Genomic DNA, 27,903 nt, shown 5'->3' on the forward strand with positions numbered 1-27,903 from the left:
TCCAGTCTCTTCTTAACAGCCTCCAGTGATGGAGCACCCACAACGTCTCTGGAGGCAACTTCTGTTCCACTGGTTGATTGTCCTCACCGTCAGGAAGTGTCTCCTTAATTCCAGGTTGCTTCTCTCCTCGATCAGTTTCGAACCATTGTTTCTCGTCCTTCCCTCTGGTGCTTTGGTGAACAACCTGGCCCCCTCTGCCTTGTGGTGGCCCCTCAGATACTGGAACGCTGCTATGTATTAATTTATGTTGGTGTCTATATATAACCTATAGGCAAGCACTTCTGGGAACGTTAAGGTTTCGATTTTCTGAGTCTTACATTCACAGAAGAAGGATGGACTCCTTCTTGACAGGACTCTCTCCTTAAACAGGTGGGCATGTTCAAAAGGATTAAGCATAACTGACAAACACAAGTTATGCCTCAAAAGGCCAGCCCTTACTTTTACAGCCAGACATGATTTAGTGAACTAATCCCACCGATGGGCTACAGGCCGTAGGACTGTTTCAAAGGTGGTTCCATAAGCTTCGGAGATTGAACTGTGTGCTTTGATGTGTCTTCCTGATAGATTCTGCCACCAGATCCTTCTTGGCAATGAAGGACACCACGTCTTTGGTTGGCGCTTACTACAGTGGGAAGTCGGTCCTTGTTACAGGAGCCACAGGATTTATGGGCAAAGTCCTGGTGGAGAAGCTCCTCCGTTCCTGCCACGATGTGAAAGCCATCTACGTGTGTGTGAGGCCGAAAGGTGGACGATCCATACAAACCCGAGTGGAGCATCTGCTGAAATGCAAGGTAGGGAACTCAACGGTGAAGAGAAACGGAGAGCAGCTGGTAGGGTTGTGCCATAGGTTCGCTGCTGTGGTGAGGAAGCATGTCTGGTCTTAATCCCAGAGAGACAAATAGGAGATTTGTGTATTTTATTTTATTTATTTATTTTTTAATTCCATTTATATCCCGCCCTTCTCCAAAGACTCAGGGCGGCTTACAAGCTTAGCAGTAGCCTTCATTCTATGTATATGCCTGCTTATTAGGGCTTTCACACACACCCCAAGCGGCATTATTACAAAGTCAGCTTAATTGCCCCCAACAATCTGGGTCCTCATTTTACCTACCTGGGAAGGATGGAAGGCTGAGTCAACCTTGAGCCTGGTGGGACTCGAACCTGCACTAATTGCAGGCAGCTGGTGTTACTTAAGGAGGCATTAGCCCGCTGCTCCACCAAGGCTCTTTCTATTTCTATTTCTATTTCTTGCACACATTTCTAGGCCACCTTAATCAAGTCCACAGTCACAAAGAAAACAAAAAGCATCTAATTACAATGTTAACAAGAATAGAATAGAATAGAATAGAATAGAATAGAATAGAATAGAATAGAATAGAATAGAATAGAATAGAATAGAATAGAATAGAATAGAATAGAATAGAATAGAATATGGAATAGATAGCAGTGCTCCAGTATCTCAGGGGCTGCCCCAAAGAGGGAGTCAAGCTGTTCTCCAAAGCACCTGAAGGCAGGACAAGAAGCAACGGATGGAAACTAGTCAAGGAGAGAAGCAACTTAGAACTAAGGAGAAACTTCCTGACAGTTAGAACAATTAACCAGTGGAACCACCTGCCTCCAGAAGCAGTGAATGCTCCAACACTGGAAGTTTTTAAGAAGAGACTGGGCGGCCATTTGTCTGAAATGGTGTAGGGTTTCCTGCCTGAGCAGGGGGTTGGACTAGATGACCTCCAAGGTCCCTTCCAACTACTACTTCTTCTTCTTCTTCTTCTTCTTCTTCTTCTTCTTCTTCTTCTTCTTCTTCTTATTATTATTATTATTATTATTATTATTATTATTATTATTATTATTATTATTATTATTATTATTAGAATAGAATAAAATAGAATAGGAATTGAGAATAGAATAGAAAATAGAATGGAATAGAATACAGAATATAGACTAGACTAGACTAGAATAACAGAGTAAGAAGGGACCTTGGAGGTCTTCTAGTCCAACCCCCTGCACAGGCAGGAGACCCTAGACCATTTCAGAGAAATCTTTGTCCAGTCTCTTCTTTAAAAACCCCAGTGTTGGAGCATTCGCAGCTTCTGGAGGCAGGTTGTTCCTTGTTCCTTCTCAGTGCAGACCTGTTTAATTTGATTACCAAGTTGTTTCTTTAGCTGACTCTGATCTGCTGTGCAGGCACTGACTCCGTGTTTTAGGATCTTTTCTTTGCAGCTTCCTACAAAGACTGCGATGGATTTGCTACCATTCTGCCCCTAGAGTATTTTAAAGCAGGAGGACAGCCTGAACCAAGCCTTGCAGTTGAAGGTCCCAAACTCCTGTCCATCCATCTTCCACTTTGCTTCTTAGGGCACCGGCACGAGGAGGGCTTTCTTTCCTTGTTGCTTGCTTAGGATCCAAATTTTGTTGTTGTTAGCTGCGAAGTCGTGTCCGACCCATCGCGACCCTATGGACAACATTCCTCCAGGCCTTCCTGTCCTCTACCATCTTCTGGAGTCCATTTAAGCTCACGCCTCCCGCTTCAGTGACTCCATCCAGCCACCTCATTCTCTGTCGTCCCCTTCTTCTATTGCCCTCCATCTTTCCCAGCCTTAGGCTCTTCTCCAGTGAGTCCTTCTTTCTCATTAGGTGGCCACAGTATTTGAGTTTCCACTTCAGGATCTGGCCTTCTAAAGAGCAGCCAGGGTTGATCTCTGCTAGGACTGACCGGTTTGATTGCCTTGCAGTCCAAGGGACTCGCAGGAGTCTTCTCCAGCACCAGAGTTCAAAGGCCTCAATTCTTTGGCGCTCAGCCTTTCTTATGGTCCAACTTTCACAGCCATACATTGCAACTGGGAAGACCATAGCCTTGACTATACGCCCTTTTGTTGACAGGGTGATGTCTCTGCTTTTTAGTGTGCTGTCTAGATTTGCCATGGCTTTCCTCCCGAGGAGCAAGCGTCTTTTAATTTCTTGACTACAGTCCCCATCTGCAGTGATCTTGGAGCCCAGGAAAATAAAATCTGTCACTACCTCCATTTCTTCCCCATCTATTTGCCAGTAATTGAGAGGGCCTGATGCCATGATCTTGGTTTTCTTAATGTTTAATTTCAACCCAGGTTTTGCACTCTCCTTCTTCACCCGCAACAAGAGGCTCTTTAGTTCTTCTTCACTTTCTGCCATTAGAGTGGTATCATCTGCATATCTTAGGTTGTTGATATTTTTTCCGGCAAATACAAATACAAAATACAAGATCCAAATACAAAATCTTAAACAAGGCGGGGACATTGAGAGGACATCATTTATAATCAGATATTTATGGAAATCAATTACTACTGTGGTATGTCAGCCCCCCCCCCCGCCTCCAGAGAAAGAAATCTTTTGCGGAATATTAAAAAGGCAGAATATTATATTTCTCCAGAGGAATAATGGGAGAAAATCTTAAGACAAAAAACCAGCCCCCAGAAGCCAATCCCCTCTCCTTGCCCCAAGCAGAAACCAGCTCTGTAGAAATGCAGATTTGATAACCCCATTCAGAAAGGTTGGAGGCAGGAAGCTGGAAGCTGACGAGATTAGAAAGACAAAGACCCCTAAAATTTACATACCCCACCCAAACTCTAAAAGGCAGGACCTTTAGGACATAATAGGATTATCCCACCACCATCAGAATAACAAAAGGACATGCTCAAAAGCCCAGGTCAAAGTTCATGCCACAGGAACAGGAAACAACCTCAAACACAAAAGCCCCAGAAGGTATAAAAACCCACCAGTCCCAGCTCCATGTGGTCAGCTGCTCCAGAGCCACATTTCTCTCTGCCTCTGCTCTTCAATAAACGACAACCTTCTTTCTAAAGCGGTCTGGATTTTGTTTATTCCCGGCTTGGACTGGATCCAGATGAAGATTTTTCTTTCAACACTACACAAATTGTCTTACTCCTTCCCTTGTTCCGAATTAAATTTCTCCTCTGGTTTCAATATGGTTTTGAGGGAATACAGTTGAAATCTTTTAAAAGGAACACAAATAATCAGATATTAATGATCAAAGTTGGCTGAGATGCAGCTGTCAAATTTGATTAATTACTGGGCTAATCATAGGGTCAAGTCAGAAGGTCATAAATTAAGGGAGTAAAAAGGATTTTTAAAAATATTTTTTTTTAAAAAAAATTGAAAAGTCTGCCCAGCACTCATTTTGGCTCTATCAGCTTAGGAACCTGGAGCATTTTTTCTTCTTCTTTTTAAAAGTGAATATTGGCTCTTGAACTCCAGGTGTTTGACAGAGTCCGGGAAGAGTGGCCAAATTTCCATGAGAAGATTAAGCCCATCAGTGCTGAGTTCACCAAGCCAGATCTGGCCATCTCTCCTGAAGACCTGGAGGAGCTGATTTCTGAGGTCAACGTGATCTTCCACTGTGCTGCAACGGTTCGATTTGATGAGCCCTTGAAGTAAGTTCTCCTTCCTTTCTTGTTTGTTTCAATATGTGTGTGTGTGTGTGTGTGTGTGTAGATCTTTGGTCATTCGGGGTTTTTCCCCACGTAGAATTGGAGGTATCAGGGCAACGTTTCGATGAAATCTCATCCGTCATCCTCAGGCTGGTGGCTTCAGCTTCGTTCTTCTGGGAGAAGTGTGTGATAGTGGCTGTTTTTTCTTCTTTTTTAAACTGCCAGAGGGGGTGTGTTCTGTGGGTGGAGGCTTGGCTGTGTTCTGATGGGGTGGAGGTGTGCTCTGATTGGGTGGGGGCTTAGCTGTGTTCTGATTGGGTGGGAGTGTGTTTTGAATGGGGACTGTGTTCTGATTGGGTGGGGATGCGTTTTGAGTGGATGGGCTGGTCTCAGCTGCCAGCCTTAGACCTGAGCTGGTGAGTTGTGCTGCTTTTGTTCGGCTCCGTGTTTGTGGTGGTGTCATGTTTTTATAGTGGGTGTCAGTTTGCTTATTGTGTGGTTTGGAGGGGTTTAAAGTGGCTAATGTTGCAGCTGTAGTTAGGTTTCTGTTTTGTGGTTGTGTGTTGTTATCGTTGTGGGTTCGGATTTGCTTTTTGAATGGTAGTGTGGTGGTGATGTCATGTGATGTTATCATGAGTTTGGGTCTGGTATTATTCTTGATCTGTCAATCAAGGCGGGTTTCCAAGTGGCTGGTAGGCAAGAGGTATCATCTCGTTTGTTCATGCTGTGGGGGTGTTTTTCTATCTCGATGGCTTCTCTGATTATTCTGTTGTTAAAATGTTCAATTTTGGTGATAGTTTTGGTTTTTTTAAAATCAATTTCGTGTCCCGTGGCTTTAAAGTGTTGGAACAGGGATGAAGTTTGTTCTCCCTTTCTGAGTGAGTTCCTGTGCTCTTCAATGCATGCACTTATTCTTCTGTTGGTCTGTCCGATGTATGTGGTGGTGCAGGTGGTGCATGGGATTTCGTATACTCCTTGGTTTTCTAACCCAATTATGTCTTTGGGTTTTTTTAAGATGGTGGATATTTTTCTGTCTGTGCAGAATGCTGTTTTGATGTTGTGTTTTTGGAGGATCTTGCTGATTCTGTCTGTGGTCCCTTTTAAGTATGGGAGGAGGTCTTTGCCATTTTCTTGTTCTCTGTCTTGGGTTTTTGTGGGTGTCTCTCTTCGGATTAAGTTGGTAATCGTGTTTCTTTGGAATCCGTTGGCTGTTAGTACATTAGTGAGAGTGTGTAGTTTGGTTTTTAGGTGTTGTTCGTCAGCTAGGTGTTTTGTTCTGGAGATGAGTGTCTTGGCTACGAAGTTGATCTGTGCTGGGTGGTGGTGTGAGAGTGCGTTCAGGTAGCGGTTTGTGTGTGTTTTTTTATGGTAGATAGTGTGTCCTAGGGAGCCGTTGGATTTCTTGTAGACTAAGACATCAAGGAAGGGAAGTTGATTGTTAGCTTCTGTTTCCATGGTGAATTGTATTTTGGGGTGTAGGCTGTTGAGCTGTGTGAGGAAGTCATCCAGTTTTTCTTTGCCGTGTGGCCAGATTACGAAGGTGTCATCTACGTATCTGAGCCAGAGTTTGGGTTTGTGGTTGGATTTTTCTAGAGCGAGGGTTTCAAAGTGTTCCATGTAGAAGTTTGCGATGACAGGTGAAAGGGGTGATCCCATGGGTGCTCCTTCCATTTGTTTGTATCTTTGTCCATTGTAGATGAAGTATGTGTTTGATAGGCAGTGGTTGGTCAGATCTAGGATGTGTTTTGGGGGGTTGTATTTATTTAGGATAGCTGTCAAGGCTTCTTTGATTGGCACTTGGGTGAAGAGGGATATGCCATCGAAGCTCACAAGTAGGTCACAGGGCTGTAAGTTTAGTTTACTTATGATCTCTATGAATTGGAATGAGTTTTGTACGTGTGAGGCGATGGAATTTGCGTAAGGCTGTAGTTGTTTGGCAAGAAATTTGGCTAGATTTTGTAGAGGTGAGCTTATGGAGCTGACTATGGGTCTGAGTGGGGTTCCTTCTTTGTGTATCTTGGGGAGACCAAAGAGCTTGGGACATCTGGATGATACACAAAGAAGGAACCCCACTCAGACCCATTAAATTTCCCTTATATAAACCGTCCCAACATTTTTATATTTCCGATATCATAAAAAATGTACTATGTTACTTAAGTATGTTTTCTGAAATGATAGGGACTGTTCCCAAAGAATATTTCTTTGGCTGATTGGTTTCATGAGGCAAACCAAATTCATTTCCATCCTTTTAAAGCTTAGCAGTGAAGTTCTCTGAACTTATGTTGGCAAAATTTGACAAGAGTGTGGCTCGGTTTTGGCAAAATCTGATTTGAAACTGTTCCAGGCAACTCTGGATAAGGTTTGGACCCTGGGATTTATATATATATAAATGTTTGTTAAGTATTTTGCTAGGCCCCAAACATGGGACAAATCTTATTGCCTGTTTCAGCCTAACCCAAGGCCATCCACAGGCTGTAGTCACAACAGTGACAGCTCATATTTGTGTAAATTTTTGGATTGCTAACAAAGAATTAAAGGGAGACTAATATGGCCATTTCAAATTTACATACATACATACATACATGCATAATACATACATACATACATATATATTCAAATTGTTAATAAAGAATTTTAGGGAGGCTGAAATGATCATTTCGAACTTCTTATGTTCTCGTCAGTCAGTCATACCCTTTTTATCTGAGATTATTAGCAATTTGAATAATTTACACAAATAATGAGCTGTCATCAGTTGTGACTATATCCTGTGGATAGCCTTGAGTTAGGCCAAAACAGGAAAGAAAGAGTTAATTAGCAAGGCATATTCAAATGACTTGACAAATATTTAACATATATATATTCTGCCAAAAATGAGACAGCTGGTTTCTTGGGAAATGAGTAATATTACAACGTGGAATTTGCTGGCCACTGTTTGCCTATTGCTGCTTTGTGTCAACCCTCAGAATTCTGCCCCAGACATTCTGGTTTGTGTTTTTAAGAAGAAAAAAAATAGAGCAACATTTTATCTGAAAATGGATTCGACCTGACGCCCTTTAGAGAACGTGAAAAAAAATACATTGCCAATATTTTATTCTTTTTATTCTTCGAACCTAGTTAAATGATTGGACACAATGCTGGAGGTTCAAGGGTTTTTTTCCCAGTTTTGCCCATAGGCAGCCTCCAAATAAATAGAAATAAAAGATACGTTCTTTAGGAACAATGAGAGAAGCTCTGATTCTCCCATTGCCAAAACGCAAATGGTCCAGGAACTGGGCAGAGTTTGTCTCCACTGCAGGCAATGCTGTGATGTTTATTTGTTTGGGTTTGTTTGTTTTTGTCAACTAATTTGCAAATTCAACCAAGTGATGGTCGTTTCCGATTCTACTAGCAGAGACCTCTCAGAAGGTGATGTAGACTACAACCTGTGGTCTTCTCCACACTATATGAGACATCTGTCCATCAAGATATCCTGAAGCTCCTGAGGTAGCTCTTGGGAGACCCAAAAGGATTGGTTCGGACCTGCTCCCACCCCAGCTGGACCTCATCCTAGCTTTTTGTGCTTCCTTGAGCAGAGATGCCCTTCTCCTGAATGTCTTGGGCACCCAGCAGCTCCTGAGGCTGGCCCACCAGATGAAGAACCTTGAAGTCCTCGTCCACGTTTCCACTGCCTATTCAAATTGTAATCGGAGACACATAGAGGAGGTCTTCTACCCTGTTCCTGTGGAGCCAAAGAAGCTTTTGGACATGATAGCGTAAGTAATGGAAACAAACCTTCCTCCTTTGCAATGTATTTGCAAGCATGTTGGAAGGGATCCTTGTTGTCTCGTCCTATGCAACTTCCTTCCAAGAGCGAGAGAGAGGATTGGTGGCAGTGAAGTTCCAGAAATGGTGCAAGGCTTGTCTAGAGTAGATGCACCGCGAGAAGAATCTATTTCACGATCTTTTTTTGACCCAATGTTCTGTCTTCCTCTTGGTAAACGATGATGGGATGGGCGAGACTCATGCGGAAGGATGAAAGGATGGATGGATGGATGGATGGATTGTTGGATGGATGAAAGGAAGCAGGAAGGAAAGAAGGAAGGAAGGATCTTTTAGGAAGACCTGCCATGTACATAAAACTTTAACTTTTCCAATGACATGCATATGAAAATGGACAATGGTTCAAATTTAATTTCCTCCATGGATATCTTTTATTTTTATTTTTTTTAAAAATTCCATTAGGTGGATGGATGAGTCCCTCATTGAAGAAATCACCCCTAAATTGATTGGAGACTGGCCTAACACCTACACCTTCTCCAAAGCTCTGACTGAGCATCTGATCCAGCAGGAAAAAGGAGACTTAAATGTTGCCATCATCAGACCTTCCATTGTGGGAGCTAGTTGGCAGGAGCCCTTCCCAGTGAGTATGTTTCTTCTTCCAGCGGTTGGTTCTCATTCAACGTATAGTAAAAGGGTTGGTTTGGAGCCATTTCCTAATGGCTAATTTTGTGGACACATTGAAACATTGAAAAACAAATAATGCTGAAAAACAGGCAGACAACACAATGAAACATTGAAAAACAGACAAACAATGTTGAAAAACAGACCAACAACGTTGAAAAACAGACAAACAACACATTGAAACATTTAAAAACAAATGAATTTGAAAAACAAACAACACATTGAAACATTGAAAAACAGACAAATGACGTTGAAAAACACAAAACATTGAAACACTGAAAAAGAAACATTGAAAAACAAACACATTGAAACATTAAAAACAGACAAACAACGTTGAAAAACAGACTAACAACACAATGAAACATTGAAAAAACCAAACGACATTGAAAAACAGACAAACAACACATTGAAACATTGAAAAACAGACAAACAATGTTGAAAAACAGACAGACAACACAAAGGGGCACGGGTGTAATCTTCAACCAGAAAACACGATCAAATCCCTTGTTCAGAGTGAAGCCCTTCAAATTCATTGCAACAACGGAACATCCCTTTATAGAAACTCACATCTGGGGCTACGCATTGAGTGCCTCTCAAACTCTACTCCCCAAACTACACAGAGATTTCTCAGAATGATCTACAATATTGGGCTGGGTGCCTCAGGGACTCTTTTAAGGAGAAACATGGGCGATTACGTGAAGAGTAAATACGGAAGAGAAGGTAACAGGAAACCATTTCTTCTTACGGCTTATGGCTAAAGCTACGGTGACGGCCAGCCATATCGGCCTTTTTCACATGCTTCAGATGGAAGCCTATGTTTGCTCACAGCCACTCAGCCTAAAAGATTATTAATTAATACTTGCATACTAATCAACAAGAACAAGCATGCCGTAACAACTTTGACCAGTAGACTGCCCACACATTCTTGTGTAAGAGCCAGCAGCCTCACTCAGGAACGCAGGGGAAAATAACTCTTCCATTTTCCAGTCTGATTTTCAACCGTCTCCCGGTACAATTTGTGCTTGGACAAACAGAGCTAATGTCTGCGAAATTCAGATTTTGGTCATGAAGTCTCTGCCTTTTTTTTCTGTTCCACAGGAGAAACACCCCCTAGTCCTAGCTTGAGATTTGTGTCTCTTGACCAAAATTCCAGGAGAAACAAAACTGGTATTGTCCGTATTAGTTTTCGAAGTTTGGGCAGTGTTCGTGTCTTCGTGTTACCACCATTTTACATTCTTTCTTGTTTGCTAGCTCTCAACAAGCCCTTAACAAACATTAGTATTTTTTTTTAACATTTGTAACATAAGAGCCATGCTGGCACAGTGGCTAGAGTGCAATAGAATAGAATAGAATAGAATAGAATAGAATAGAATAGAATAGAATAGAATAGAATAGAATAGAATAGAATAGAATAGAATAGAATAGAATAGAATAGAATAGAATAGAATAGAGAAATACAGAATAGAATAGAATAGAATAGAATAGAATAGAATAGAATAGAATAGAATAGAATAGAATAGAATAGAATAGAATATAGAAATACAGAATAGAATAGAATAGAATAGAATAGAATAGAATAGAATAGAATAGAATAGAATAGAATAGAATATAGAAATACAGAATATAATAGAATAGAATACGTAGAATAGAATAGAATAGAATAGAATAGAATAGAATAGAATAGAATAGAATATAGAAATACAGAATAGAATAGAATAGAATAGAATAGAATAGAATAGAATAGAATAGAATAGAATAGAATAGAATAGAATACGTAGAATAGAATAGAATAGAATAGAATAGAATAGAATAGAATAGAATAGAATAGAATAGAATAGAATACGTAGAATAGAATAGAATAGAATAGAATAGAATAGAATAGAATAGAATAGAATAGAATATAGAAATACAGAATAGAATAGAATAGAATATAGAAAGAATAGAATAGAATAGAATAGAATAGAATAGAATAGAATAGAATAGAATAGAATAGAATAGAATAGAATAGAATAGAATAGAATAGAGCTGGAAGGGACCTTGGAGGTCTTCTAGTCCAGCCCCCTGCTCAAGCAGGAAAACCTGTGCTGTCTCAGACAGGCAAATGTCAAGTCTTCTTGAAAACCTCCAGTGTTGGAGAACCCATGATTTCTGGTGGCAAGTTGTTCCACTGATTAATTGTCCTCACTGTTAAGAAGTTTCTCCTTAATTCTAGGTTGCTTCTCTCCTTGATTAGTTTCCAACCCTTGTTTCTCGTCCTTCTCTCTGGAGCTCTGGTGAATAACGTGACCCCCTCTTCTTTGTGGCAGCCCCTCAAATACTGGAAAGCTGCTATCATGTCTCCCATATTTCTTCTTTTCTTTAGACTAGCCAAACCCAAGTCCCACAGCCGTTCTTTGTATGTTTTGATCTCCAGGCCTTTGATCATCTTAGTTGCTCTTCTCTGAATTTTTTCCCCAAGCTCTCAATATCATTTTTGTGATATGGTGACCAAATTTGGCTGCAGTATTCCAGGTGTGGCCTCACTAGGGTTTTATAAAGCAGTAATAATACTTCGTGTGATCTTGATTCTATGCCTCTGTTTATACAACTCAGGATTGTATTAGCTTTTTTGGCTGCTGCTGCACACGGCTGGCTCATGGTCAAGTGATCGTCCACTAGGACTCCAAGGTCCCTCTCGCAGTGGCTGTTTTTGAGTACTGCAGGCTAATTGTGCTGACTCCTGGCTGCCAGCAGTTCGGCAGTTCGATTCTCATCGGCTCAAGGTTGATTCAGCCTTCCGTCCTTCCGAGGCCGGTAAAATGAGGACCCGGGTTGTTGGGGGACAATTGGCTGACTCCGTAAACCGCTTAGAGAGGGCTGCAAAGCACTGTGAAGCGGTAGATAAGTCTAAGTGCCAGTGCTATGTGCTCAATCAATCTCTGAACAGCAAAATTCTGCACGAGAGACTCAACTTTCAACCTCGAAGTTGAAATAAGCTGTGCATAATCTTAATGTAACGCATGCCTCATGCTTCACAACCATTGTTTCTCCTGTTTTTTGTTTTTCAGGGCTGGGTTGACAACTTCAATGGCACAAGTGGCCTCCTGGTTGCGGTAGGTAAAGATGAAAATAAGGACTTGGGTCTTCTCAGACTTAGGGGCGGCAAAGCCAGCCAAGGAAAAAACAAAGTGTGGAGTCCAGCTGTGGACAATTGTGACAGGAAAGCACCACAATGCTCACATCGCAGCAGTGGGAGGGCAGATTCTGGGGAGGGCAGAGGTGGAAAGAGCTTTGAAACGGAGGTAAGCACCACTCCCTAAAGTCGGCCACGACTAGTGGAATAAAATCCACAGGGGCTCTTACGGTTTTTTTAACCTTTTAGTCCAGAAGCTCAGAACGGTATATATTTGGTCACTTTTTCAGCACTGGGCTAAAATAGAAGGTAAAAGGTAAAGGTAAAGGTTCCCCCGCACATGCAGGCTAGTCGTTTCCAACTCTAGGGGCCGGTGCTCATCTCCGTTTCAAAGCCGAAGAGCCAGCGCTTGTTCGAGGACGTCTCCGTGGTCATGTGGCCGGCATGACTAGATGCCAAAGGCGCACGGAGCGCTGTTACCTTCCCACCGGAGTGGTCCCTATTTTTCTACTTGCATTTTTACGTGCTTTCGAACTGCTAGGCTGGCAGAAGCTGGGATGAGTAACAGGCGCTCACTCTGCTACCCGGCGCTCGGGATTCGACCCACCAAACTGCCGACCTTCTGATCGACAAGCTCAGCGTCCTAACCCCCTGAGCCACCGCGTCCCAAAAACCATGAACATAAGTCATCCTAAAAATACCTTCATCATAAATCACAAGATGCAACACTTAGTGATAGGCATAGAATATTCAAAGAAGCCATCAACATAAATCATTCTAGGTTACTAAATAAAATAATATAAATCGTAAGTTGCAAGCAACAAAGTCATAGTCGTAAGTGGATTAGGAAAAAGGTAATTGTCCTTGTGTCTAGTTGTTCTGGACTACATAAAGTCTGTGCTAAATAAGGAAGTCAAGTTATATAGGTTTAATTAATTGCTTTATTTCTAGGCTGCAAAAGGGATTTTACGGACTATAAAATGCAATCCAGCGGCAATAGCTGATATTATTCCAGTAGACTTAGCTATCAACTTAACCATCACTGCTGGCTGGTACACTGCAGTTCACAGGTAGGGCCTCAAAAAGAGTACTAATGATCAGATGGCTGCAAAGAAATACAATCCTTCCATTGTTTCCCCCCCCAGTCCCAACTGATGAAGCTTTTTGGATAAAAAGCTTTCTTCTTCTTCTTCTTCTTCTTCTTCTTCTTCTTCTTCTTCTTCTTCTTCTTCTTCTCCTCCTCCTCCTCCTCCTCCTCCTCCTCCTCCTCCTCCTCCTCCTCCTGGAAAATCAATCCAGTTGCCTTTTGAAAAAGCACCTTTGAGCAGACAATGGGGGTTTGTGTCATTTATTGAATCAGTTCCTTCAATGCCTTTACTATGGGATTGACTTACACCTAATGGAAAGGTGTAAGAGAAAGGGTTGATGAAAATGACTGGAAAGTTGTAAATATGAAGAAAAAAAAAATCAGAAAGATCTTCTGTTGACCATTTTTGCCCCAGAAGACCCAAGGGAAGAGAACAACCTGGACTCAGACTGGACCACCTGAACATTGGAGCACTAGGATGTGGGATCTGCATGGGATCTGCTGAACACTCCCTTCACAATCCTGATACAGATAAAACTGAAAATGACATGTTACAGGGGTGCCTGCAAAGGAGGGGAAGTAAAAAAAAAATCAAGAGTGGCTGAGATAAAAAAAAAATCTGCCCCTCTTTAAGAGTGATGGAGTTGCGACTTCCGGGTGGCTCTCCAGCGTTGCGGACGGTCGGAATCGACCACCGGTCCTTCGTTGCTGTTTAAACCGTGGAGCAGCTGACAATCAACTGCTCTGTGGCATGAAAACCCCACTCCTCGGGTGAAGAGGGGAGGGGGAGTTCCCAGGTAGGGGTAGAGCTCCCCTAGAGCCCCAGGGTGAGAGCCCCCCCAAAGCTTGGGAATCTCCGGAGCGGAGGACACTTCTGCTATCAGCAGAACAAGACACTGAATCCACTCCTGCCGGATCTGATTGACATCTAGAAACATTGTTGCAGCAGAGCGGATACAGGAGTCGTATAAACAGCAAGTACAAGGCTTTAACTCTTGGAAAAAAACAACAACTTTTTTTTCGTCTCAATAACTACTTGGAAAAGAAAGGGAAAATGGCGCCTGAGTGAAAAGGGAAAAGAGAGGAGAAGATTTTTTTTACAAGAAGCAAAGGGTTTTTTTTCTTTCCTCTCACACTTCTTTTATAGTGAAAGTGTTTGCTGGGATATTGAGGAGGAATTGGACTTTAAACTTGACCTGCTTAAATTTACAAGATTTGGTTTAAGCTGTTAAAGGAGAAGAAAAGTGAAAGTGTGAGCGGAGAGTTAACTGGCTATAAAATGGCTTCTACGCCTCCTAGAATCCCTGTTACTAAAAGTGCAGGGACATCGTCTGTTCAGCAATCTGGATTGCAGTCTTTGACATCATCCCCCGCAGCTGCTCCACCTGTAACTTTAAAGGACTTACAAGATGCTTTAAAAGTGGCTTTAGCAACTCAGTCTGAAAAAAATAACTGAAAAAATAACTGAACAGGTGGCTGTGCTTATTGAGGATAAGAACAAGGAAATGCGGGAGGACATTCTCTTAGCACTTCAGGGGCTGGCAGGATGTATTGAGACTCTGAATGAACGGGTGGAAGAGGTGAAACAAAATAATCTGATGTTGGAGGCCAAAATGGGTGAAGTTGAATATAAAATGGATAAAACGGAGGAAGAGGTTGTGATGATACAATACAGAGATATGGAGTTTGCTCTGAGGATCAGAGGTTTGAAAGAGAATCCTCAGGAGAATTTGCAAGAGACGCTGGCGGATGCCTTGGCACCTAATTTGGAGTTACAACCCGAAGATTTCTTTGGCGAGATAGATAAAGCTTATAGAGTTAACTCCTGGATTGCCAGGCAAAGGAAATTGCCAAGAGATGTGGTGGTGTATTTTACGAAGAGAAAGATAAGAAATGAGATTATTCAAATTTTTTATAATAAGAGATTTAAAATTGCTGGTCAGGAGGTTTTGATTCTGAAAGAGATTACCCCAAAAGTTTTGAGAAAAAGAAAAGATTTTGCTTTTCTGGCAGAAGAATTGAAAAAACAACAGCTTCAGTTCAGATGGAAGATACCAATGGGGATTGTGGTGAATTTTGCTGGAATAAGATACCGTCTTAATACAGTTTTGAAGGCATGAGATTTTTATACTAATGTACTGAAAGCAGGTTCACCTCCATCTTCAGAAGATAAAGAAGGAAAGGATGAACTCGGGCTGCATCTAGACGTAAGGCACAACAACAACAACAGGATCAAGGTTTGATGACTATAACTCAAGAACCAAGTGAAGCAGTGGGAGGAGCGAGGCCGAAGAGACAGATCTCTGAAGATCTTCAGGAGGCGCTCCGGAGGCTTCAAGTCGCAAAAGATGGTGACAAAATTCCTGACTTGGAATGTTAGTGTTTTGAATTCACCACAAAAGAGGAAGAAAATATTTCAGTATTTGAAACATTTTTAAAATGACGTTGTATGTTTGCAAGAGACGCATATTCGAGTTTCTGATCAGAAATATTTGATAAATTTGAGACTGGGTACACAATTTATTGCATCTGCTCCAGAGAAGAAAAATGGTGTAGTAATATATGTGAAGAAGGGTCCGATAGCTAAATTAATAGAAGCAGATATACAAGGAAGATATATTATTATTGAACTTTTGATTGAAGGGAAGAAAATACTTTTAATTGGAATATATGCTCCTAATCAACAACAAGAAGAATTTTATAAATTGCTACATAACAAAATAATTCAATGGGATTATAAGTCTTGTATCTTAATGGGAGACTGGAATGGTGTGCTGGACACGCAGAAGGATAAGAAAGGTTTTTAAAAAAATACTCCTAACCATGCTAGATTGCCTAAATCTTTCTTTGAGTTGAAAGATGATTTGGAATTGAGAGATATTTGGAGAGAAAGAAACGTGGATGAAAAGGATTTTACTTTTTTCTCAGACATCAATCCTTTTCTAGGATTGATTTTATACTAATTACTAATGATCTTTTTTCTAGGATTAAGAAGATCAAGATATGTCCAAGAACTTTATCAGACCATAGTCCAGTTTGGATGAGGTTGGATAAGGGTAATGCTGACAGAAGATCATGGAGATTAAATGAAAATTTATTTAGATATGTAGAAAATGTGGAAGAATGTAAAAAGCAGATGAAAGAATTTTTTATTATGAATATGCACAAAGGCACCTCTATTGAAATGGTATGGGATGCAAGTAAAGCTTATATGAGAGGAGTTTTAATATATTTGAATAATAAATATAGACGTAGAATGGAATTTAAGCATAAAGAATTAGAGGAGGAAATAAAGAGGAAAGAGAAAGCTTTTACTATGGATCCATCTGACAAGAGGCTAAAAGATTCAATTAACCTGTTAAGAGGTCAGTTTGATATGCTGATGGCGGACCAGGTGGCAACTAATTTAAGATATGCTAAACATAATATTTTTAATAACGCAAATACACCTGGCAGGTGGTTAGCTTATTTATTAAGGAAAAAACAAAGATCTCATCATATAGACAAGATAGTTTATAAGGGTAAAGAAGTATTTCAGCAAAATCTTATTAAAAAGGCTTTTGTCGAATTTTACTCTAAGCTGTATGCAAGGGATAAAAGTCAAGGTTTAGACACAGATAGTTATTTGCAAGGAGTGAATATCCCGTCGCTCACACAAGAGCAACGGGAAGAGATGAATCAATTGATAACCACTGAAGAAATTATTCTAGCAATTAAACAATTAAAAGTAGGTAAGGCACCTGGGACAGATGGATTGACTGCTACTTATTATAAAAATTTACAACTAGAGGTGGTGGAACCTTTAAAAGAATTGTTTAGAACGATTCAATCCGGAGGGGAGGTTCCTCCATCATGGAAAACAGCATTTATAACGTTGATTCCAAAGGAAGATCAAGATCCTATACAAACTAAAAATTATAGACCTATATTGTTGTTGAATACTGATTACAAGATATTTGCAAAAATTTTAGCAAATAGATTGATGAAGGTTACGCAACAAATGATTCATATTGATCAAACAGGATTTATAAGTGGTAGGCAAATGAAAAATAACGTGAGACATATTGTAAATGTATTAGAATATTTAGAAAGAAATAACCAAGTCCCTGCAGCACTGATTGTTCTGGACGCTGAAAAAGCTTTTGATCAATTGGACTGGGAATTTTTATTTAAAGTGTTAGAGAAGATGCAGTTTGGGGATAAGTTTTTACAACCTATTAGGGCTATATATCAAAAACAAACAGCACAAATAATAATTAATGGTAGCTTATCAGAAGCTTGTAAAATTGAAAAGGGTACAAGACAGGGATGTCCACTGTCGCCATTGTTGTTTGTTTTAACATTGGAAATATTATTGATTAAAATACGTGATTCAAAGAAAATAAAGGGAATTAAAATAAAAGATCAAGACTATAGATTGAGAGCGTTTGCAGATGACTTGGTTATTACATTAAGTCAACCAATTCAATCAGTTACAGATTTAATGGAAATAATTTTACAATATGGACACGTTTCGGGATTCAAGGTAAACAGACAAAAAACTAAGATATTGTCTAAAAATATGACCATAGAACAAAAGGTAGCCCTAGAAAAATTAACGGGATTTGAAATAGTTAAAAAGGTTAAATATTTGGGGGTACGTCTCTCAGTTTCAAATACTAAATTATATAAGAATAATTATGAATTTTCATGGTCAAAAATACAAAAAGAGCTAGATAGTTGGAGAAAATTACAACTCTCTTTATTGGGAAGAATTGCAGCTGTGAAAATGAATGTTTTACCTAAATTTTTATTTTTATTTGAAATGATACCTATACTTAAAAAAGATTCAAATCTGGAGGAATGGCAGAGAGGTATTAATAAATTTACTTGGGCAGGGAAGAGACCGAGAGTTAAATTTAAGATAATGCAAGATGTACGTGAAAGAGGCGGTCTCAAAGTACCCAATTTTAAATTATATTATGAGGCGGCAGCATTGTCGTCAATTAGTGATTGGTTTAATTTAACACAAAGGAGATTATTGAATATTGAAGGGTGGGATTTGTTATATGGTTGGCACGCTTATTTATTGTATGATAAAAAAAAGTGGACAAAGTTTTTAAAACACATATATTAAGGTCTGCCATGTTGAGAGTTTGGAAAAAATATCGATATAAGTTGAATTATAAAATTCCTATTTGGGCAATACCTAAACATGCAATAGAAAATATAAATGTGGGATTTAAACATGATGTGATAACATATAAAGAAATTCTTAGACTGGAAAAGAATGAATGGCAATTGAAGTCTTCTAATATTCTAAAAGAAGAAAGAATAGTACAAAGTTGGTTTCAGTATGGGCAGTTACAGGCCAGATGGAAAGAAGATCAGAAAATTGGTATTTCAATATCAGATGGGAATTTGGTAAAGATCAAAGTTGTGTGCATATAAGAAGGATATACTGTAATGCATTGATAGAAATTGACTCAGAAGCGGAACTGGTTAAGGATTATATGATAAAATGGGCCCAGAATTTTCAAGAACCAAAAATAATGGACACTTGGGAGAAAATATGGGTTAGGAATGTTAAATTTACGCAGGCACAAAACGTAAGGGAGAATTTTTACAAAATGTTTTATAGATGGCATTTAGATCCCCAAAAATTAGCAGGCCTGAAGAACTATGGACAGAGGTCCGCGACATTGTACAACAGGTAGCAACCAAAACCATCCCAAAGAAAAAGAAATGCAAGAAAGCAAAATGGCTGTCTGAGGAAGCTTTGCAAATAGCTGAGGAAAGGAGGGAAGCGAAAGGCAAGGGAGAAAAACATAGATATGCCCAATTGAATGCAGAATTCCAAAGAATAGCTAGAAGAGATAAGAATGCCTTCTTAAATGAACAGTGCAAAGAAATAGAAGAAAACAATAGAATAGGGAGGACCAGAGATCTTTTCAAGAAAATTGGAGAGATGAAGGGAACGTATAATGCAAAAATGGGCATGATAAAGGACCAAAATGGCAGGGACCTAACAGAGGCAGAAGAGATTAAGAAGAGGTGGCAAAATTACACAGAAGAACTATACAACAATGAGCTTAACGTCCCAGATAATCACAATGAGGTGGTCACTGACCTCGAGCCAGACATCCTAGAATGTGAGGTGAAGTGGGCCTTAGAAAAGCTGAGCAACAACAAAGCTAGTGGAGGTGACAGTATTCCAGCTGAGCTATTCAAAATCTTAAAAAACAGTGCAGTAAAAGTGCTACACTCAATTTGCCAGCAAATTTGGAAAACTCAACAGTGGCCACAGGATTGGAAAAGATCAGTTTACATTCCAATTCCAAAGAAAGGCAGTGCCAAAGAATGTTCAAACTATCGCACCATTGCACTCATTTCTCATGCTAGTAAAGTCATGCTTAAAATCCTACAAGCTAGACTTCAGCAGTATGTGGATCGAGAACTACCAGAAGTACAGGCAGGATTTCGAAGAGGCAGAGGAACTAGAGATCAAATTGCCAACATACGCTGGATCATGGAGAAAGCTAGGGAGTTCCAGAAAAACATCTACTTCTGCTTCATTGACTATGCTAAAGCCTTTGATTGTGTGGATCATAACAAACTGTGGCAAGTTCTTAAAGAGATGGGAGTACCAGACCATCTTATTTGTCTCTTGAGAAACCTATATGCGGGTCAAGAAGCAACAGTGAGAACTGGACACGGAACCACTGATTGGTTCAAAATTGGGAAAGGAGTCCGGCAAGGCTGTATACTGTCGCCCTGCCTATTTAACTTATATGCAGAGCACATCATGAGAAAGGCAGGGCTAGATGAATCAAAAGTTGGAATTAAGATTGCCGGAAGAAATATCAACAACCTAAGATACGCAGATGATACCACTCTAATGGCAGAAAGTGAAGAGGAACTAAAGAGCCTCTTGTTGCGGGTGAAGAAGGAGAGTGCAAAACTTGGGTTGAAACTTAACATTAAGAAAACCAAGATCATGGCATCTGGCCCTCTCAATTCCTGGCAAATAGATGGGGAAGAAATGGAGGTAGTGACAGATTTTGTTTTCCTGGGCTCCAAGATCACTGCAGATGGGGACTGTAGCCAAAAAATTAAAAGACGCTTGCTCCTAGGGAGGAAAGCCATGGCAAATCTAGACAGCACACTAAAAAGCAGAGACATCACCCTGTCAACAAAAGTGCGTATAGTCAAGGCTATGGTCTTCCCAGTTGCAATGTATGGCAGTGAAAGTTGGACCATAAGAAAGGCTGAGCGCCAAAGAATTGAGGCCTTTGAACTATGGTGCTGGAGAAGACTCCTGCGAGTCCCTTGGACTGCAAGGCGATCAAACCGGTCAGTCCTAGAGGAGATCAATCCTGACTGCTCTTTAGAAGGCCAGATCCTGAAGCTAAAACTCAAATACTTTGGCCACCTAATGAGAAGGAAGGACTCACTGGAGAAAAGCCTAATGCTGGGAAAGATCGAGGGCAATAGAAGAAGGGGACGACAGAGAATGAGGTGGCTGGATGGAGTCACTGAAGCAGTAGGCGTGAGCTTAGATGGACTCCAGAAGATGGTAGAGGACAGGAAGGCCTGGAGGAATGTTGTCCATAGGGTCGCGATGGGTCGGATACGACTTCGCAGCTAACAACAACAACAACAACAACATCCAAATTGTCAACCAAAATGTTGGGAGATGTGGTTGTGATGACGCAACGTATTATCATGTATGGTGGACTTGTAAAAAAGTTAAAGCTTTTTGGATCAAAATCTGGTGGAACATGCAGAAGATCTTTAAGAAAAAGATAAGATTTTCACTACAATTGTTTTTGTTGGGTATTATCACTGAATGACTGCTGTAGAAACTAAATTGATGCTGAACTTAGTAACAGCTGCAAGACTTTCGGTAGCGCAATACTGGAAGAAGGAGGATCTGCCTACTATAGAAGAACGGACTTTGAAAGTTTCGAACCTGGCAGAAATGGCCAAAATCTCGGCATATGTGAAAGATCATTCGTAACAGAGATATATAGTGGAATGGAGAAGATGGATTGATTATATTCAGAATAAATATGGGACTACAAAGTATCATTTAGCATATGAATAGTTATTAGTTATTATAATTAGAGGATATATTATTTATCTTTCCTATGGTTAAGGAGAGTTAAAGTGCGATAGGATTTAAAGAGTAATTATAGTAATTAGAATATTTTAGATTGAGATTGTGTGATGTAATACCCTGTACTCAGTTCTGGGAAGTCGGGGGGGGCGGTGTTGGGAAGGGAGGGATGGGGAGGGAGGTGGCGGAGATGGGGTATATGTTCTAAAAATGTATTTTAAAACTTTTCAATAAAAAAAAGAGTGATGGAGTTGCTATAGACAGTCTGGTGGGGCTTCACTTAACAGCCCTCCTCCTGAACTTTTTGACCTGCTATTATAACAACAACAGCAACAGTAACAACAACAACAATAATAAAGTTGGAAGGGACCATGGAGGTCATCTCTAGTCCAGCCCCCTGCTCAGGCAGGAAACCCTATACCATTTCAGACAAATGGCTATGCAGTCTCTTCTTGAAAACTTCCAGTGTTGGAGGATCCACAGCTTCTGGAGGCAGTTTGTTCCACTGGTTGATTGTCCTCACTGTCAGGAAGTTTCTCCTTAGTTCTAGGTTGCTTCTCTCCTTGATTAGTTTTCATCTGTTGCTTCTTGTCCTGCCTTCGGGTGCTTTGGAGGATAGCTTGACTCCCTCTTCTTTGGGGCAGCCCCTGAGATACTGGAAAACCACTATCATGTCTCCCCTCGTCCTTCTCTTCATTAAACTAGACATACCGAATTCTAGCCACCGTTCCTTGTATGTTTTAGCCTCCAGTCCTCTAATTATCACTAATTAATTAATTGTCCTCACTGTCAGAAAGTTTCTCATTAGTTGCAGGTTGCTTCTCTCTTTGGTTAGTTTCCATCCGTTGCTTCTTGTCCTGCCTTTGGGTGCTTTGGAGGATAGCTTGACTCCCTCTTCTTTGGGGCAGCCCCTGAGATACTGGAAGAGTGTTATCATGTCCCCCCTCGTCCTTCTCTTCGTTAAACTAGACATACCCAATTCCAGCCACTGTTCATCTTTGTTTCTCTTCTCTGCACTCTTTTTAGAGTCTCAACATCATTACAAACACCTCCGATTTTGCTATAAGTTTGTACTGCATACACTCCCGCTTATATAGCTGTTTAATAAACATAATATGAATATATTTTGTGAATTCTTTGGGTTTTTTTGTTTTTATTTCTATTCTTCTCAGGCCCAAATCGCCGGTGATCTACAACTGTACCTCTGGAGGCCTCAATCCATTTTCTTGGAGAGAATTACGTGAGTATTTTTTTTTTTAAAGAATTCAGAAAATTCCACCAGACTTTTTGAACGGAGGTTATCCTTAAGGGCTTGCCTTGCCATTGAGATTTCAAGGGCCGACATTCTCTGTGTGGATAAGGGATTGTCGTATGGAATTCTTCACAAGATGTGGTTAACATCACCGTACAATGAAGTTACAACTACTGTCTGTGCTTCTTGCGTGGAATATCTCGCAAGGCTTGCATGGCTGACAGTAGCGCAACTATTTATTTTATTGTTTTATTTGTGACTCTCTAAGGTCACTTTGTTGCTAATAGGTAAGCAGTGGCCTTAGACGTTGACCAAATAAAATCAGGGAGGCAAAACACTCTTTGTAACATCACACTAACAATGATAATAATTATTAACAGGACCAGAGGCTGGATGAAGACACTTTCTTTCCCAACAGTCACATCTAAATCATGCGACTGGAAACCACATCTGGTTTCCGGTAGTTCAGATGGCACTTGGATTTCTTAAGTTGACCTTTCCGATAATGGCCCCTTTTTCATCTAATTACCTCAATGGGTGCAGCATCTGTTTTCTCCCGTTCTGCAGAAATTCACGTGAAAAGCACCTATGAAAAACACCCACTGGACAAACCCTTCAGAATCCCTAATGCCTCCATGACTTCGAGCTACTTGGTCCATCAGTACTTGATGTTTGCCTATCACACAATCCCTGCTTTTCTCTGTGACCTCTGTCTGCGGCTGATGGGAAAGAAGCCACGGTGAGATTGGATCTCCATCGTTGGAGTGTGTAGGGGACGGTGTCCGAAAAAAGCCCAGCAGTAGAAGTTTTAGGGAAGCACCCTTAAGACCCTTTTTTTCCAAGGAGGACCACCTTTTCCGCCAATTTGACAGCCTTGGGGATTTATTAGAAAAGGATTCGATTGATTTTTGCAGCTTAGCTCATCAGCCGTTGGCTCAACAACAGCTCTTTTGCATCTTTCAGGGTAATAATCCTCCCAAAAGCTTACAAACAATGGAAGTGATTCCAATTAAAAATGCAATCGGCAAATTTAATGAGTAGGAGCCAATTGTGGTTGTGGCAGCCCTTAAGACATACAACGCCCTTGGTTCCCCAGCGGTCCCATCCGAAAGGTCTCGGTGGATGTCTTCGGGAAAGGCCTTGAGGACAGATATTCCAGGACTGGGGCACCAAGATGCTTTGCAAAGCGTCCTCTGCTCGATCTTTTTTGAGGAGAGATGCTACAATTCTATCTCTCTGAGATGTTTCTATTTTGCCTTTCAGGATGATGAAGCTTGTCGGTCACTTGGGCAGGACTCTGAGTCACCTTGAATATTTTATCAGCCGCTCCTGGGACTGGAGCTACGAAAATACAAACACGTTACTGAAAGAGCTCAATCCAAAAGACAAAACGGTAAGCCTCTGATCGAACCACAGATCCCGTCAATTAAAATTAAGTAGTTAGAATGTGCATTCAAGGCTAGATTTCAGCTGATTTTCAAAAGGGCAAACTCTTTCCTCGGAGCCCTATGCAAGAGGCCAGTCCCTGTGACGATAGGTGGGAAAGACCTTGGGAGATGCAGTGAAGAGATGTTGCTCAGAGAATGGGCAGATAATTATCTCTTCCTTCAAAAAAAAATTTTTTTCATTTTTCCAGTGCTGTGCAAATACAATCCTCACTGCTTTTAACGCATGTAATGTTAAATATACACTTTGTTGTATATTTGGAGGAAGAGATAATTAAGGAAATACTGGACTGGGTGGAAATGGATAGACGTACACTGAGAATTAAAGAAAAAAGAAGATAAATAATATTATCAAAGATGGAACCTCAATCACTTCAATATGAGCCAGCCATGTGCTGCAGCTGCCAAAAAAGCCAACACAGTGCTAGGCTGCATGAACAGAGGGTTAGAATCACGTGAAGTGTTAATACCACTTTACAAGGTCTTGGTAAGACCACACTTGGAGTACTGCATCCAGTTTTGGTCACCATGATGTAAAAAAGATGTTGAGACTCTGGAAAAAGTACAGAGAAGAGCAACAAAAATGATCAGGGGACTGGAGGCTAAAACATATGAAGAACAATTACCGGAACTGCGCATGGCTAGTCTAGTGAAGAGAAGGATGAGGGGGGACACGATAGCAGTCTCCCAATATCTCAGGGGCTGCCCCAAAGAAGAGGGAGTCAAGCTATTTTCCAAAGCCCCTGAAGGCAACGGATGGAAATTAACCAAAGAGAGAAGCAACCTAGAACTAAGGAGAAACTTCCTGACAGTCAGAACAATTAACCAGTGGAACTACCTGCCTCCAGAAGCCGTGAGTGCTCCAACACTGGAAGTTTTTAAGAAGAGACTGGACAGCCATTTGTCTGAAATGGTATAGGGTTTCCTGCCTGAGCAGGGGGTTGGACTAGATGACCTCCAGGGTCCCTTCCAACTTTATTATTATTATTATTATTATTATTATTATTATTATTATTATTATTAATAATAATAATAATAATTATATCATCATCATCATCATCATCATCATCGGTTGGAAAGACGGGAGAGGGAGTAAGAACGTAATTGGTATTACTAAACATAACAAATTAACCCAGACAAGACATTGTTCACTAAGCACTAAGGAATTGTAATAACAGAAAATTAATAAAATATTAATTAAGGTTTCTTGCCTTGCCAAACAAATTTAGAAATATGTTTTTGCCTTTGCTTGGATGGTACATCAATATAATCAGCGTAGGCAATGTCCAGAAAAGCCTATTTCTTATAATGTTGAGCTTAAAATCCAGACTGGAATGGTGCTTCCCCTCCATTACAATAGTCTTCTTTCTGCTTAATCCCAGGTGTTCTGCTTTGACGTCTGTCAATTGACTTGGCCAGAATACATGAAAGATTACTACTTGGGAACTAAGAAATATCTGCTGAATGAAGACATGGCTGGACTTCCTGCAGCCCGGCAGAATATCAGAAAGTAAGACACATACAATTTTTTTGTGTTAACTTCCACAACCTGAGAGCCGGATGAAATTGTTTGGTCACTACAAAATGGGGGCTTGGGCTGGATGCCACACACAGCTTGGCTTGGAATGACATATTAGAATCCTTCCCCCAAACGAAGAGTAGCCCAGATCGAAGAAGTAGGTAGAGCCAGGAAAAGAAATGAATCTGATTGATTAAAGAATTAAAGTAGGTATATTAAAGTATACATGATTAAAGTATCCATAATTAAAGCTGCCACGGAGAAGATGGGGGTCTCGAATTGTCACAAATTGTAGAGGGTCTCCTTCTTGAGAAGGGAGTTGACTAGAAGCCCTCCAGGGTCCTTTAAGCTCTATTCCGATTGATTCTGGGGTCAACCTATTTTCCAAAGCACCTGAAGGTGGGAGAAGAAGCAATGGATGGAAACTAACCAAGGAGAGAAGCAACCTGGAACTAAGGAGAAACTTCCTAATGGTGAGAACAACCAACCATTGGAACGGCTTGCCTTCAGAAGTTGTGATTGCTTACAATAGTTATTTAGGCTTAGGTTAGGTAATACAGGTAAATATCATGTCTGTTGCTTACATAATAGCCTAGATCTGATTGCTCTTCCCACGAGATGCAGTCTTAACATTCTGAATGATTAAGGGTAGGTGGAAACTGACATTGTTATTTGTAACTGCTCCAACTTTCTATCTAGGTTGGATGAAGAAAGCCCATGAGGAAAACCTTTAAAGATCTGGGTCACCAAGGCTGACTCTTCTGTTCGTGTCATCCATCCTCCGTCCCTAAGTGACCGCGATGATATGGATGGACCGATTTCATTTTGGTCCAGGGTGGCACATTTTTGATACATTGCCATCACACTCTCCGTATTCCAGCGGGTGGCTGATCTGTTTTGTGTTGTGAACTATCCAGCATTGGTATTTCAGCTCCTCTTCTTTCTCTTCTCTCTTTTGTCAGGCTAAGGACTATCCAGTGGGCACTGAAGGCCACTCTGCTTGTGATCGTCTGGCGCGTATTCATTGCAAAGTCACAAATGGCTCGGAATGTATGGTATTTTGTATTAAATCTCTGCTACAAGTTTCTTAGCTACGTTAGAGCTTCCAGCACCCTTAGACATTGACTGCGATTTTCTGGAATGACCTTGGAATATGCCTTGGAATAACCTTCAAGACATCAAATCAACTCCTGGTATCTGTCTTCTTCAACAGCAACAAGATATCTTTCAACTGTTTAAATCAGGGTTCTTCAACCTTGGCAACCTTAAGACTTGTGGACTTCAAGCCGGCTGAAGAATTCTGGGAGTTGAAGTCCATAAGTTTTAAAGTTGCCAAGGTTGAAGACCACCTCTTTAAGTCTTCAGATATCACAAGAGACTTACTCTAATTACTACTACCACCACTACTACTATTAAATTATTGCTGCAATGGGCATTGACTTTCTGTCTCGACATCCATCATATCATCCCAAGGAAGCTGCATTTTTCACAATGATGTCTCCCATTTTTGTTTCGTCCCAGTGCCCAGCTGAAGCCTGAAAACTGGCACTGGAGATCTTCCACCCAGAAATACTGAATGGTAAAAATTTCAGATGCTTCATACTGTACGTAAATCAGTTTGTATTCCGTACGTTCCTCCTGCGTTGAACCAGTATACTGTATATATATATATTGCATAATTAAGGTTCAGGCATCTCTTTCACTCAAACTGAAGACGGAAACAAACATGACATCAACAAAGCAACGACAACTGCTTTGGGGGTGGGTGGGATATCCCCTCCCTTCCATTCTTTTTTCAGAAGTTGATGTTTTGAAAGCTCAGAGATTAAATGCAGATTTAAATAGAGTTTACACAAATAGTTCACCACGTGCATTGCACAAACGTAAACCCTCTTTATACTGGTAATTGTGCCCTCTTTGCCTGGGACCCTTCAGGAATCTGACAACAACAACAACAACAATAATAAAAAGATGGAAAGGACCTTGATGGTCATCTAGTCCAACCCCGTGCTCAGGCAGGAAACCCTATACCATTTCAGGCAAATGGCTGTCCAGTCTCTTCTTAAAAACCTCCAGTGTTGGAACATTCACAGCTTCTGGAGACACGTTGTCTCACTGGTTAATTGTTCTAACAGTCAGGAAGTTTCTCCTTAGTTCCAAGTTGCTTCTCTCCTTGATGAGTTTCCATCCGTTGCTTCTTGTCCTGCCTTTAGGCTCTTTGGAGACAAGCCTGACTCCCTCTTCTTTGGGGCAACCCCTGAGATACTGGAACACTGCTATTATGTCACCCCTCTTGATAGCAATGAACCATACAGTTCCCCAAACCCTTAGTCATCCTCTGTCTACAACATTCCTTGGAAACATGGGTAGAGGCTGTGCCAACTTGAAAGGAATATTATGAAGGCCTTTCCTGCGCACACAGTCAGGATGATCATTACAGAGGTTGCTCTTTAGGTGAAAAACAATATTTTTTCCAGAATACAAGCTGCAATGGAAATTTCCAGGGAAATGATATTGACTAGTTAC

At 40.7% G+C, this 27,903-nt stretch overlaps 1 protein-coding gene across 1 annotated transcript; it reads left to right on the forward strand.

The window, feature by feature from the left end:
* Nucleotides 1–590: 590 nt before the first annotated feature.
* Nucleotides 591–26,735, forward strand: LOC308669561 (fatty acyl-CoA reductase 1-like; the record flags this gene model as incomplete). Its single annotated transcript, XM_081330327.1, has 11 exons — nucleotides 591–791; nucleotides 4,252–4,427; nucleotides 7,997–8,176; nucleotides 8,646–8,823; nucleotides 11,912–11,956; nucleotides 12,928–13,046; nucleotides 22,334–22,401; nucleotides 22,981–23,152; nucleotides 23,677–23,806; nucleotides 25,241–25,368; nucleotides 26,340–26,735. The coding sequence occupies 11 exons, from the start codon at nucleotides 591–593 to the stop codon at nucleotides 26,500–26,502; spliced, it is 1,560 nt and encodes a 519-aa protein (XP_081186453.1). The 3' UTR covers nucleotides 26,503–26,735.
* Between the last annotated feature and the right edge of the window lie 1,168 nt (nucleotides 26,736–27,903).

The sequence above is a fragment of the Vipera berus genome (genome assembly GCF_964194415.1).
Source record: "Vipera berus genome assembly, chromosome: 6".
In the NCBI taxonomy this organism is placed as follows: Eukaryota; Metazoa; Chordata; class Lepidosauria; order Squamata; family Viperidae; genus Vipera; species Vipera berus.